Source organism: Aplidium turbinatum, chromosome 5 (genome assembly GCF_918807975.1).
Source record: "Aplidium turbinatum chromosome 5, kaAplTurb1.1, whole genome shotgun sequence".
Taxonomy (NCBI): domain Eukaryota; kingdom Metazoa; phylum Chordata; class Ascidiacea; order Aplousobranchia; family Polyclinidae; genus Aplidium; species Aplidium turbinatum.
Window position 1 is genome coordinate 12,105,472 of NC_137476.1, and position 15,651 is coordinate 12,121,122.

Below are 15,651 nucleotides of genomic sequence, written 5' to 3' on the forward strand. Positions count from 1 at the left end.
GTGTTGAACTGCAAGTTGATCCAGCGTGTAGTTTGGTGAAAACTTGCACCAGCTCATGAAAATCTAATATTTCGTCTGACCCCAACGTTTGATCATGTCAAACAAGTAAAAAATCAGACTGTATCAACTTAAATACAATCGACATGGAACAATTTGTTGTCAGATACACCTTTTGAAAGCCCGTCGCGCCCTCTTGAAGTTGCTCAATCTGTCCCTGTTCGTATATTTGACTTTTCATGATCGACGTCTCTCTAGGACTGTCCATCAGCGGAGAGTGGGTAACTTTTCCAACACCCATACGCCCCCATAAACCATTCAGCCATCAATACCCCACACTTCAAGGGTCTGGATGACAAAATCTTCCTGACAAGAAAGAGTTGCGTTGTTGTATGTTGAACAAGGCTGGCTGCGACCGTAGAGAATTTTCTCGTCAAACCAAAGACCGGCGGTGCCACTGCAAACCAAAAGAGATACGTTATGATTGCTAGAGGAAGGTAATGAAAGCGTCAATAACGATCATATAAAATATAGATTAAAACAATGAAAACTATTAATACTACAAAAAGTGCTCATATGAACTTCATAAAGTGCAAACATTTTGGCAAAAATGATAGAAAACAGAGATAGGAGTTAAAAATAAAATTACGCTTTTGCTCAACCAAAACTATAAAACAACTACATTAAAAGACCGTCGACTTACTTTCCTCCTCCAAACACTATTGAATTGGAGTTTCCCGTGACAAAGAAGTTGTTATTTCCCGTCCAATCATAGAATTCAATACTTGGTGAGAGTTTGAAGAGAAAGCATTCACCGTTGCCATAAAAGTGATCACTCATGCGTGGTTGAGAGGAACAAAACGCGCCAAAAATCTAAAAAATATCAAAGATATGGTTTTGAAATGTAAGTTCTCGCCAAGAAAGTACCTGGGACTCAGTTAATTTTTGTCTTTCACAAGAACAGCCTAATTTACATTCACCACATACGGCCTAGATTTGTTTCAGATTTGTCTAGATACTAGATCTTTGTTAACTGACAGGTTCACATCAAATATGTCGAAATATTTTACGAAACCTTTTACATACATTAGAATAACGTACAATATATCACTTCTTTTTTTAGTTGAAATAGCACTTACATTTTGTTCGACATCTTGAATCAGAACCAAACAAGGGGAGTCGTCTTCAGGGGGGTTCATATTTCTGTACAACGTCTTGAGGCTCATTCCGTGCTCATTGGTGCTGTACATCAGCTTCCAGGGGTAGCCGATCGACCGGGGAGGAAGGTGCTTGCATAGCTGCAACAGAGGACTTGATTTAAAAAAATGATCAACGCCGGTCGGCATTCATTTCTCTTGCAGATTACAACAAGTGGCTATTAAATTCATATAATATAGTTCAGTCCGCCCCGATAGCTCAGTTGGTAACGCGTGACTTCGTGAACGAAGAAGTTTCAAGATCAAACAACGCTGGTTCGACTCTCAGGGTGTGCGCTTGAGTAACGCATTCTAAGGACTGCTCTTCATTCAGCAGCACCTAATAGATGGAATAATTGACAAACAACAAGACTTCAACAATCGGAAACTTCACTCTGTCAATCTCGGTGACCTGGCCTGCGGGAGTGGTTCAAAGCCTCTACAAGTATGAAAAACTGCCAGAATTAAGCTTTCAAAGAAGCTCTCCCAGTCCGAGGATAAAGATTCAATCAATCAATACTCCAGTGAAAAACTTAACCATCATAATCTACGGGAAATCGAAAGTAGCGGCTGATGTTAAACTGAACACTTGATTGTTCAAGAGTTGCTTGATTTAACGTAAGCGTAGTTGAAAATGACGTCACTAAACATACCGCTAGTAGAGTGTCGTCATTGAGCAAAGGACAGGGATCCAGCAGCTCCGGGATGATGGAGGAGTCATCATTTGCCATGTCCATGAGGCTCATGGAGGAGCGTCTCTTCGCTTCCTCACTGCTGATGATCTGGGAAAGTGGAAAAAATGAGAAAAATTAACAAAGTGTTGTATTGAAAGGATAAAACTGTTGTAATCCAGTTAAGCAACAAAGCCAATCGTACATATCCAATTCTGCCACGTGTCATCACGCACGACTGGCCAGGTCACGTGACGGCTTTGGCACCGAAAATGACAAGTTACAAAACTTAACCAAAGTTTTGACAGAAGTTTTTGCTATCGCAGTCCAAAGCTCAGAAGCAGCAAAGAAAATTAATGCGTTTGCGATTGAAGTGTAAAAGGTTTTGGCAAAAATAATGAAAATCTCATTGCAAACAAGTCATTAATCGTTTGCATCGCTAGAACCAATTTATTGCAAATCCGATTGGAGCGCCAAACACACCTACTTCCACCGTCTGTCAAATAGGATCGCCCGTGGAAGTTATTCATCTCACATCGTTTACGTTCAAAACTTTATTAGAAATTGTTAAACACGTTGTTCCAATGAAACAGTGCAGAACTTTCTAAAAGTTACTCGCGTTTAAGCCAAAATTTTATGGTTTTCTACTTCAGACCACGAACGCTGTTGAACTTGTAAAAACAACAAAATAAGTGTTTTCCACAACTGGTGCTAAAAGCCGATATCGATATTATTATATGCGCATGTTAACAAACCGCACTTGTACGAAAGTTGCTCAACAGCGCAAAATGGCAGTTCTATTTTACTTTTCAACAAAATTCAGACTTTTTACTTCTTTGAATTCTGACGCATGTTGAAATAAACGTGTGAAAAAGCGACTGGGTCACGAATTAAGTCCCCGACAGCATTATTGAGTAAAGATTTTTTATTTGAACATTTGCTTGCATCAAAAATGACCACATTTGGCTCGGGTTGCAGCGGCCAGCTGTTAATAGCGCACTCATAATTAACCTTTTCTAACTGGAAGCTTGTCAACAAATTATGAGAAGCTAAAAAAGTATCACAGATGACGAACCAACAAAATCGCACACCTCACGTGCCATGTGGTGCATTATGAAAAATCAAACCGGGGGAATTGGAAAGTTTTCAAAGCGATTTCAAATGTGTCTACAAGCAACGCGCTGGGAAATTTTAGTTTGCACAATTCACTAATTAAATGACGGAATAACTTCAGCTTGAAAACAGAATTAACCAACAGTAGCTAAATTGGAATTTTACAATACGGCGACAATTGTAGCACTTTAGCGCAGTTCTTATGTTATTCATTCATTTTTTACGTTTTTTTAATGAAAAATATATGTCTAGTTTATTTATTGGCTACCGTTTGAGTGTTGTGATCTGACTTTGCGTTTGTCTGCGTTATTTTGAGAAACAAAAAGGAGCAAAAACTGCCATTATGCTTTGGAACTACAATACTGTATAGGCTATAATTACAATAAAAGAATATTCCGCTAAAGCTTAGAGAAATATTTCTTGACAAAAAATGAAAACAGGGTCAAGTAGTTTGGTATTTATATCAAGATGTTAATTCGCATGAAAGAAAGTACATAGTAAATAACGCCAAACGCATTTCCTCTCACCTCCCATTCCTTTTCAAAGTATTTCTCATCCAAGAAGCAGCTATCGGTGGATCCCGATATGCTGTCGCTGTCAGAACGGCTTCGTTCCTTGCTGCGTTTGCTTTGCGTTGCTGTTGAAACAAACAAATAGAAATGAAGTTAAAGGCCGAGGAAAGTCGCTGCTGGCTGTGCGAAATGTTAAAACTCCCTCAATAAACGTCTGGTTTGCCATAAAGTGACGTGGCCTGGTTTTCAGACATAAGGTCAAACCACAGACCGTTTGAAGCAACACAAATAATACTTTGCGTCATACTTATAGACTTTAATAAATATACCAACTAATACTTGTGACGCAATATTCTATAATTTGCAATTCATTCCACGTAACCTTAGCACAGAGTTAACCAACCTCTTTATAAAAGTTGCCTTATAAATTAGGAAATAACACACCATTGGTTTGACCTATGAAATCTCTCAGAAACATTTCGTAACAATTTTTGATTTGTCCTAGGGTCCCCTTTTACAAGCACACGTGTAGCATGTTGATCAATGACGTAGCACAGTCACATGACGTGGGAATATTGTTCGGACACATTGTGGTGAAATTCAAGTGATTTGTGTCGATTTACATGAGGCAGTGCGTAAAGCGTTATTCTATACGTTTTGTGATGAAATAAAACTCTACCAAAGCTTGACTATCTTTTTTTAAACAACCAACGATGTTAATTTAAAGAATATTTTATTTAAAATCGTTGCAACATGCGGATTAATTCGTGGCCTGCATAATCAAAATTGGTTGATGATGATGAAATGGAGAGTAAATTATAAAGAGCTTTGTAGAGTTAAAACTGTGAAATACCTTTCCGTTTTGGCAAATCCATCTCATTGATGGGCTCTGTTATTATGAAGCCATTTTGTTCAGCGAAATCCAGCGTATAGTTATCAGGGCTCCACTGCATGAAAAAGGAAAGCAGTGAATCTGACCTGGCAACAGAAATATTAAGGCTGTTACAAAAATGCACGTTGATTTCATGACATTTGACAATAAGAAACGGAAACTGTCAATTGACCGTCTTGACCACTGTAAACTGACCATCAACCTGAACAAGTTATCGCAGTGATGTGGGAAGAAAACACAGACAATCGCATTGCAATTTTTTTCTGGTTGCTGTCACACCTGTGCAGTGATAATTTTTTTATAATTTGAAAGCAGTCGCAGAGACGATACAACAGTGTTCAATTTTATCGAGCACAACAAGATTTAGCTATATTATTAAAATTATGCAGGGTTTCGCAATAAAGAAAAAATTACTTTCCCAAAAGGCGTTTTTGAAGAAATCGTTCCAATTGATTCATTTTGAAGCTCACTCCAATTGCTCAGTCGAGTGTTCGACTTTGTGCACACAAAAAAAACGCAATATCAACCACCGCTGGCTCGGTTTCGTGCTGTGCACTTGTAAAGGTAAAGATGAGTCCCATACTTGATCCAAGCATCAGGGGATGAGAGCATAAGGTTCTCATTATACTAAGCCTTTGGCACTAACGAGAGTAGGGTGACCAGTTAGTCAGGAGCCGAACCAGGATTGCATGAGTGGAAAGCGAGCGCCTTATCCGCTGGGCCATCCACTGCACAAAGATACCAGGGCTGGCAGTTTCGTGCTGTGCACTTGGGGGCGCATTTTAATAACCGCTCTCCATTTAGCTGCACTTAGTAGTTGGAATAATTAATTCACAGGCAACAACAACCGGAAATTCATTCCGTCCATTTCGGTAACCAGGCCTGCCTGCTTCAATGATTCAAGCTTAAGATTGCGAAATTTCTAGGAAGATATCAAAGAAGCTTTCTCAGTTCGAAGATTCCCGCAATCAATCAAGCGATTGTTGCACTGACTTTAATATGGGTTCAATGGAAAACTTCATATCAATGTGAGCATAAAATCAGGTGAGATGGTGTTTTAACTTTGAACACATCCAAAAGGCGGCGATTACGGTTGAGCTATAACTTCTATTTAAGACTAATTAAAATATTCACAAATTTCTCAGACCACTCAGTCAAAGTTTGCCACTTAATGTTGACATCATCGCAATATTTTATTAAATTGGCAGTCACCTTCTTTCCGGCACTTCGAAGCAATTGCGCTTCACTTCTTTCTTCACATTGGGCTTCTTTTGATCATTCTGCTCTTCTCGAGACTTCGTGGCAGGGTTAATAAACGAAAAGATTTTCATCACAGAGGTTTGTATACAAAGATAGAAGTAGTTAAAATCTCTGAAACATAAAAGATTAGCAAATTAGAATTATGAAACTAGACTTGATAAGCAAATCTAAACTTATCCTGTAACTGCGCCTCCCAACAACTTATTGCTTTTCAATGGTAGTGTCTGTTTCAAGACTTGACCTTCATTCATAATCCTTTTCAAGGTCTTTGGATTTTCCTCCGCTCTTTTCGTCTACTGCTAATTTCTTTACATTTTCTATTCAAAAGATTTCTATTTGCCACTCACCAATAATATATTTCAGGAAGACATTATAACTTCCTTAATAGTATCTGGTCGACTGTGATCAATCCGTGTCATACTATGAGCTTTTATATCACATCTACACGATTACCACTGCAAATGAAACAGTCAACAGACTTTGATATGACACTGAAAGGCGTGATAGTAAATCCAACCCCTATGCTATCGTCATCTCACATGTTATGTTGAAACACCATCTGGTCATGTCTCATTCAACGCATTGTTCCCCATTGTTTATTTGTTATAGATTGCGTAGTTGTATATAAACTTTTAAGCACATGTTTTCCGGTTGACATTGTAGTAACTTAGCCACCAGTTTTTAACACGTGATTCTATTGAGAATTTTCCAGCTATAAGTATAAACTTATGACAATAATTTTGATTTTGTATGACGTAGCTTCTTGAAAACTTCTGCAAAATCTGCATTCTCCTGACACCAAATATTTTTCAGGTCTTAACCAACTAAATTTGCTTACTCAAAATCTTTTTATCACTTTTGCTCCTTCACAGTGATCAGCTGTCTGCTTGTTGGAGTGCGCATACGAGCAGTGAGCTCAGCGACAATTCGTTTGAGTGAATTAATCAAGTTTTTCGAGACGGCAACAATCAACAAGTGTTCCACGCACGTACCGCTCGGAGCAATATATCAGCCATAAAATTGCGCAAGATCTCATCTCAGAACAAGTGACTGGGCAAGTGGTCAACCTTTGCCCTGCACGTTGTTCAATAAGTGGCATTTACACGCCGGTTGGCAGGTCCATTTAAAGAAGTCATAGCTTCATGATTGTAAAATGCCGGCGAGGTAAAAGGCACTCTCCCGGAAAATAAGTGTCACAACATGTCTGCAGACGTTGGATCAATGTGAAAACGACTAATACAAGAACCAGTTAGCAAGTGCACAAAGAAAAAAAGGTTGGTCGCAGGTGGCACGCGCTATAAAGTTTTATTGGAGTGCCACAAACCAGTGGACAAACACGAAACCTACAAAGTGCCAACACCACAAGTAAGCACCGTGTCGAACGTTCGGGAAAGATAAAAGTGGACATTTTTATCTGACACGTTTTATCAAGTAGGCTCCGCTCTACAGTTGACTTGATAATACTTTTTCAAACTAAAAAGTTTTTCAAACACATTCTTTTCAGAAACATAATCTTTTACACGCCAATATCTGGTGAGATTTTTATGTCGAAATAGTGACGCCCTGACTGCAGTTAATATATGTTTTGTGTGAATGAAATATTATTTTCCAAGCAGTTATTTTTATCTCTCAACGAGGAAAATTCATCTCTAACTAGGCAAGAAAAAAACACAGACATTCTATTTGAATAAGACAATAAAGAACTTTTTGAAGACAATGGTTATAGCTTTATTTACAATATAATTATAGTGGTTATAGAAATTGCCTGATTTTATTTGTTTTTGCTACAAAATCTGGAGATAACGTAGAAATTTTTTATTGAAATGTCTTAATGTTTGTAGCGTTGGATGCACCAAGCATTCCACAACAAAACAGCTTCAACCTCAAACTAATTTTATTGGCTTATTCGGCCGAATGAAAGATCTCCCGTTGATGCATGCAACCCTGAGAAATAAAAGATGATGTAGACACTGATGTCTTCCTCTGTTCTGGTTTCTCGATGTTATTGAAGATGAAAAGTTAAACAAGGATCATTCATGTAGGATGCAACCAAACAAGTAAACGTAAGCAGTGGGTAAACTCAGCCAGGTTCGGAAACTTGTATAATTTATTGATAAAGCTTTCGCCACCGTGAAGGCGGCTTAATGAGTATCTTATTCAAACAAAATCCGTAGATTTGACAAACAAATGAACGAATAAAACAAGAAATGGAAAAAAAAGGCAAAATTGAGACAAAACATATCAACACTATTCTGTCGCCTTGAAGTTTCTCAAATTCAATTCTTTACTTTTGCTTTATTTCTCTTTATATCAACAGTTGCTGAAGCTAAACTGATCTTTGAAAACTTTCGGGAGTAAATGAGGACATATCGATTAAATCCACTCAAGTCAAGCGGTTCAACATAAAATCATAAGCTACGGTGTACTGAAAATTAAACTCCAAATCTCTATCAAACAAATCCTGTTTGCCGATTGTCAATTACTCATAATTGGCAACCACGATGGCACGAAAGCGATAAAACATTGCAATAAAAAGCCAGTTTAGAGTTTCTGTCAGCGCTATCGAAGCATTTGTCAGTTGAAGCACCCGCAGAAAGACAGCAACCTTAACTGAACTTCAGCAGCATCAAAACAATACGTGACGACCAAGCCAAGCTACGGCCGCTGGTCTAAGCAGTCGTAGCAAATAGAAATGTAGCAATTTAGTCAAATTATATAGAACCAACGTCCGTTAACGTTAATGTCACGTGAACGTCCAAACAGTTAAATAAAAATGGAGTTGTGGTGTGCTCCCATGTTTACAAGTTCTGGAGTTGAACGAATTTAAAGGGAATCCCAGCAAGAGAAAATTATTGTTGAAACGATGTAAACAATCGATGGGAGGAAGGTAATCTTTCTTTTTTACAAACATGATAGCTTAATTGGCAATAAAGTAACATAGTGTTGAATAACATAATTCAAGCCACTATAAAACGAACAATAGAACAAACTCAAATGTTTTCGGCGTAGTACTACGCCGTACTCAAGAAACAATAAACTTGGTGTCGAAAAAACAATAATAACTGTATATAATATGAAACACCTATCAGAGTTGTGGCATTTAAATCCAACAATAAAAAGGTGAGTAAGCTATTAGAAACCCACAATAAAGCTGCTGTTAGTTATTTTACTGAGTAGGACACAGTGCGGCACCAAAAACGTTCGACTTTGTTGTTAACTTTGTCATTTGTTTGAATGTCATCTAACTCGATTACCATGCTGTTTATGTATGTTCCAGAAAATCATAAAACAGTGTCAAAACAAGCCTTTCATTTGTTTTACATGCAATCAAAATGCCGGTGGACTAATAGCAGGGATATCTAAAGAAGGGGATACGAAGGCTTTTATTACGTCTGACAATAGAAGGGCTTTTGTTTATCGTAAATAATCTGTGTTTATCGTAAAATGACAATTGGCACCGATAGTAGTTTAAAAAATCTTGTTATGATAACTTGCATTGCGCTATTGGCATCAGGCCTGGATATTCACAGCATGCTCATGGTTGCTTGTTAATTCAACTAGCCATATACTTGCTTTACATCTAGCCTACTGCAAAGGCTTTGTTAAAAAAACAGCTTACTGGTAACTTTTCAACTGTCTTTGTAAACAAGTATTCTTTAAATATGCTCTACGTAACATTTGCAAACTGTCTTCTGTAGCTCATTGTACCAGCTGCACTACAAAACTTTTTACGATTTAAAAAAGAACCACATGTTTAAAGTACTACAAACTACCGCCCTGGTAGTGTCAAGAGAATAAGGCAATCGCTGCGAGCCTTCATATCCCCTTCTCTAGATATCCCTGCTAATAGTCGAACATTTGGTGATTCAGATTAGAAGTCAAAGTTCAATTACTCCATTTGTCTTCCCTCATTTACGCTGAGCCGGCTTTCGGGGAGCGAAGTTGAGTTTTGATAACCATGGTCATCTCTAGCGGGTCGTACCCCTCTGATTGGAGACACGAGGCATCTAATTCAATGTAAGCCGTTTCGTGCGGTCGCTAAGCACGTGTATCAAATCATAGCGACCAGAAAACAAACCCAGGTCTTATTCACATTGACTAAACGTATGCAGATGAAGACAAATTTTGCTAGATGGGTAACTACATCTTAATCTCTTGAGCCAGGTTATATTCAGATCAAACTTGTGATAATTATACGATCGGACACTTCTTTATAAATGTGACTCTATACTCAGTAATAACTACTTCCAATTTACAATGAGAACAAACTAATCGACAGATGTATAACGTTTATCTGCTGTCGCAGATAAACGAGAAAAAGGCTTCAAATAATGGTTTTTAATAATGCTTATTCGTGTGAGAATGAAAACCCATACTAGTCATGTTGTTCATGATTGGTAAATTGCCCTATTTGGGATGGATACCCACAAAACATGCTGAAACTTACCAGTTTGCATAAATTTTGCGGAAACCAACCTCGATCCCACGTAAGAATTTAGACCTGATAGAAGATGAGATAAACAGTAAAAAAGATGAACGAAATAGCCGTAGACAATGAATGTGATTGACAGTGGGTTATTATTCCTAGAGTTGAGGTTTTTCTGCTAATTGCAAGTCTTCCCGATTCAACAAACCGTCAATTGTGGATGGCGGTGTCACCGCTGTGGTAACACTGGGAAAATTATCAAGTGGGGCAAACTGAAAATAACTAGTTTGGAAGTGAACACCAAAATCAATTTCTCGCGCAAAGAAATGGACATTATCGTAAAATTAACGTTTTTCACTGTTTTCATTTCACCTGGTTTAACTTCCAAGAAAATAGTCTATAAAAATGACTCACGGAAAAACAAAAAGGTCCCATTGGCTATTGCTCCACATCCACAACCATTCCATGCCATTCATTTTACGTCTCTCTAACATCTAATAGACGTAGATGTTTCACTTTGTTTACAAGAGACGCGACGATCCATGATGTTTTGCAATGTGAAACCTCTGGATGAAGGTGTGACGCATTTTTCTTCTATTTATTTTTTTGTAGTTTCTCATCCGCCAAAAAAAAATAGACTAGTGATGCATAACCGCAAAACAAAAAGTTCCAATACCTTTCATTTAAAAATAGTTGATTTAATGAATAATAAAAATGTTTGAAGAAAGTTCATTTGAAAGCAAACACATTTTGCAGCAATCGGCATTGGACCCGGAGTAGCCGGCGGATGAATATGTAAATTCGAAAACAACATCGTCAAGTCTCAAGCGAAAATATCTTCTATTTGTGCGTAGAATCGACGCAAATTGCTATTCATCATTAGCAAACCATTGAAGGTGATCCCAGTCCAACACACCCACACTGTTAATCGTTGATTAATCTGGAAAGCATCAAAGCTACCTCTGTTTTTGCAGCTTCAGCAACACAGTTGGCTGGATGACGTCCACAGTGATGTTATTCAAGAGATTTCGCCGGCACAACCAGCCATGACAACAACAAGCGTTTTGAGATTTTTCTTCAGTCTTTGTTTTCAAAACCTGGCATAGGAAACCACAAATATTGGCGTCGGCCGCTGGACTTTTCAAGATTTTTTTACACATTGTTATTTTTTGCATTTCTATTAGGGCTGTTGGAAAAAGATTTGTGGGGAAATCAAACGAAATCATACTATAAAAAAAAACGCCTGAAACAAAATTGCACACAAATAAATTTGAAAACAGATTTTGTTTCAAATGCGTTTGAAATTTTTATTTAAATAAAAATAGGCTACCGCGTACTTACAAAAAACATTAAATTTTGGAAGCTGTCTTTCAATTCGGCTTGACAAGGGCTAACCAAGTGGCAATAGTTTTGAACGTGTTTCGGCACAAGTTGAACACGATGATAAAATTCGTTGATGGTCTAATCTTACAATGCTTAAATTTAAAAAAAAAGTATGGTGCAACTTGACTGAAGAATGCATCAACCCTTTCTGTACTTCAAGCCCAGTGCACTTCGTTCAGAACGCTCCAAAAAACAAAAATGGTAAAATTTTGAAACAAAATTAAACACATTTCTTCATCAAAAATTTATTTCTAAATGAAGCGGTGACAAAAAATTTTGCCTCGAAACCAACCGTTTCGAATGTAAAAATATTTTTGTTTAGAAATACTGACATTAGTTTTCTGTACCTTTAACTTTAGTTTGAAATCAAAAATACGTGGACACATAAAGATTGAGATTCTAAGCAAACAACAAATAATTTTTAACTTATAACAACTTATCTATATATTGATCTTGTGTAGCAATGACGCTCATAGTTTGAGAAAGCAAGGACATTGTTATTATCAATCTACAAGCTAAAGTGGGCGTTGCAAGTTACAACGCGCCTCAGCAAGCGAGTTTCACAAATTGGTGGAAGCTTTTGAAAGGCCCGTATCCAAGGCTTTCATCAAAACAACAAACATGTTTAAAAACGTCGAATTGACACAAGACAGTGCAGTACGTCATTGAAGAGATCATGAGCTTCAACAAACTGGAAGAAATTCAGGAGCAAAGTTGCAATCTTAACATTGTTTCAACATACGAGTGTAATCTTGAGTAGACTTGCAAACCAGACATTGCAGTCGTTGTTAGCAATATGGAAAGTTTTTTAAATTGCATCTTGCCAACAGTCCAATACCTTTTCGTTGGTCTGACTCAGTGATGTCAAGACACAGAAACATCGTCACCTAGATTTTGCAATCGATTCATTGAAACATTAAATGATTGGATACTTTGTTGCGCAAACTCGATTGCAAAATAAGAGAAGCTCTTACACAATACAACCAGCTGACAAAACTGATACTTTTTACATCAACTCAGTGTTTGCTAACGTTAGATCAATGTACAAAGGACGATATTAGCCAGCTGGAGAGTAACAACCAAGCTTTAAGTTACATCAGAACATGAGTCTTGTTTAAACTTGAAGTAGTGGCAGCACTTTATCAACAACAGAAAAAGTTGAAATCAGTGTGCTGCTGCTGCAAATCACTTCCATGATGCATATGGTTTGATAACAACCCATCCGAATTAAATAGCCTTTTAATTCTCACACCATTTAAATCTTTAATTTCACCATACTAAGCATATGCCTGGAAAGACCAACATTTTTATGCGGCAATCGAAGAAAACGCGTCACACTGTGTTAAAGTTTTGTTGACAACCTTAAAATATTAAATTGTCGTGTTTTTGTTTTCTGACTTTTATTGAAAATCTATCAAGCTGTTTTGGTGGAAGCGATAAGAGGTTTAAGTTGCACAGGTATTTAAAGTGATGCTACCTTGGTAACCAACAGTCAAATCCCTGTCCGTTTTCATGTTTATTTACAAACACAAGATTACTACCGATTGTCAATTACTCATACAAACTCGACGCTTTAAATACTCCCACCGCGAATTTCGAAGAAAACAACCTGACGGTGTACGAATTGAGATTTTGATTGATCGAAACGACATTCTTAACTTGGAATTTATCAAAATGAAACCGTTCCTCCAAAACAAGCTTTTGTTTCACATCTGTTTGTTTCGAATCATATCGCTGGACAAATCGCTACAAGTTCCTTTTCACTAAAAATCGTTTTTTTTTTTTTCTGTCTGGGAATGTTAAATTAACAGGCATGGCTAAGCAACAATGCGATATTTAACATTGTAACACAAAAATAAAATAAAGCGAACGTTTTCGACAATACATGCAGTCCTTTTCAATCCTATAAAAGAAAAAAATAATTATACATTTCAAAAATAATGATAAATAAGTAGCGGAAATTGCATACGCTCTTCCAGTGAGAACGTTTCAAGTAAAATGATAAACAGTTTACCAGCCAGTAAGAATGCTATGTTCTACCTCAAAGATCTGCCCAAATTGGTTTACAAAAACAATCTCACGATAACCAGAGCAGTAACCATTGTGACCAGAAATCTAAGGGATATGATTGGCTGATTATTCAGCCAACCAACGACGTCAAACTAGGAGTTGTTTATAACAATAAAAAAAACCTGCGTTGGCTCTTGGAGAAGTTCCACGAAGTTGGTGGCTTGGGGAACGCATCTCCTTCATTGGATTGGTGAAAAAATGAAGTCGGTTGCAGAAACGAGACAATTCAAACATTAAAGTCACGTGACGCTCTGATACGTGACACGAGAGGCGTGCGAAAACATGCAGACGCAAACATAATAATATTGGGAAATCGATTGGAAGTCGCACAATATTTGCCAACTGCTAATGAGAAAACTATTCCACACCAACGTGCTCGAGCGCAAGTAAATGCGAAATATTTTGTGTGATTTCCAAGTTGTTTTTACCAACCTAACGAATGAACCAACAGCAGTGATTCAATAATGTATTTGACCGAAACTGGATTTTAATAGATTCGCTTTCATAAAAAGGCTGCGAAAATGAAGTAAAATTTCTCGTGGTATCAACACCTACAGATTATAGGAAAATAAACCACATTTCCAGACGGCACACGGCACCGGTGTATTGAGTCGTGCCACTTTTTCGTCTCGGATGAGGTCGAGAAACAAAACTTATGTGAATCATACGCCGCCTGACAACAACAAAGTATCACGTCCGCAGACCAGTGGCCCAGCTCAGTAGGCAACTAAGATTAACCACCCCACCCCCCTCGCACCAGAAGCTGACTGTCTTCATGAACAATACAAAGTAAACAGATAATAACCTTTGTATGAAAAAAGTCCTTTGTTAGCAACAAGTAAGCCAACAAACATAATGTTGTCTTGTAGTGGAAAGCATTGTTTCATGTTTGAAAACATCAGCACTTTCCAACAAGGAGTAGGTCAACAGTCTCACATGCAGCGTTGTTTTCTAGCAATACAAACGACGTTTCAAGGTTCAACAAGAAGTTATGCTGTCACAGGTTGGCCTCCTAATCTATCACCTTAGGCTTTTATGACAATAAACTCGTCACTTAGACTAGAGTCTAGTCTAAACCATACAATTGTTTGTGCCAGTGTTACGAGGAGGCCGACAATCCGTCTTCAGTAATTTGTTCACATTAGAGAAATATTAATAGAATTACTGGAGAAAAACATTGATCAGCGCCGTTGCTATTTCATGCACATATATGACATCACTACATGGTGCTGATATTAGAAATATTGAGGTAACACACTAAGGGCGACGAATCTAAGCCGTATGTTGCCAAACAGAGTACGGTAATCTAACATGTGAATGAGACTGAAAAATGAATTTATAAAACAAAAATATGTGTACTCAAACTGATATAAAATTGCACTAAAATTTGGATAAAAAGAAGATGACCCAACATGCCGAAAAGTTCAGCAAAGATTACGAAATCTGCGCGTTTTTAACTTTCTTGATGGTACTAGCAAGAATACGGTTATTGGTACAATTGATGAGCTGTGTCACTTTGTTCATTGATGACGATGAACCACAGCAACAGATTTCGCAATAGACATTTGCAAACATTGCCTTCTGTAAACAAAGCAATAAACACTTAACGATCTTTCATGAATGCAAATTCTTCACTCCACAACAATTTGAGCTGCACCCGAAGAACGTGAGAGCGTCTGTACAGTTTTGTTTAAACAACAACGTCATCGTTTCTCTTCATACGTCACCTTACGTGCCGTGCGTCAATGTTTGACGTTCTGACCGCACGCGGCAACAACGACTCAATACACAACAAATGCAAAGACGAGTGGGAGGAAAGATAGTTGCTGCCACGTAGCGGCAATAAAATATTCTACGTTTTCTGATCTGGCTTTACTAGAAGTCGCTGTGCAAATCGCCTTTTATCATGGGTTATCGTATGGTTATCGTTATACTTACTTAGTGCGGCATGTCAGGACTGGTAGGCGCTCGGAATTGTACGGCTAAAATCCCTATTGTGTTAACTTTTTTATACAAAAAACACATCCTTGCTTGCATTCGGCAGTAAAAAAAGACTAGAACATCTCTATTAAACTGGTAGCCTATAATTGTTGAAAAGCGAGCACCTCGCAAACAAACACAAACTCATCTG

The 15,651-nt window shown here is 37.7% G+C and overlaps 1 protein-coding gene across 1 annotated transcript in view; it reads right to left on the bottom strand.

The window, feature by feature from the left end:
* Nucleotides 1-302: 302 nt before the first annotated feature.
* The window catches only part of LOC145770755 (oxidation resistance protein 1-like), a 32,778-nt gene continuing 17,429 nt past the window's right edge, over nucleotides 303-15,651 (bottom strand). The window contains exons 9-15 of the mRNA XM_082582462.1: nucleotides 5,594-5,752; nucleotides 4,343-4,467; nucleotides 3,505-3,614; nucleotides 1,847-1,975; nucleotides 1,137-1,295; nucleotides 701-870; nucleotides 303-454 (exon numbers count right to left, since the gene is read on the bottom strand). Of these exons, the coding sequence (XP_082438588.1) occupies nucleotides 316-454; nucleotides 701-870; nucleotides 1,137-1,295; nucleotides 1,847-1,975; nucleotides 3,505-3,614; nucleotides 4,343-4,467; nucleotides 5,594-5,752 (991 nt within the window). The 3' untranslated portion in view covers nucleotides 303-315. The remainder of the gene's footprint in view (nucleotides 455-700; nucleotides 871-1,136; nucleotides 1,296-1,846; nucleotides 1,976-3,504; nucleotides 3,615-4,342; nucleotides 4,468-5,593; nucleotides 5,753-15,651) is intronic.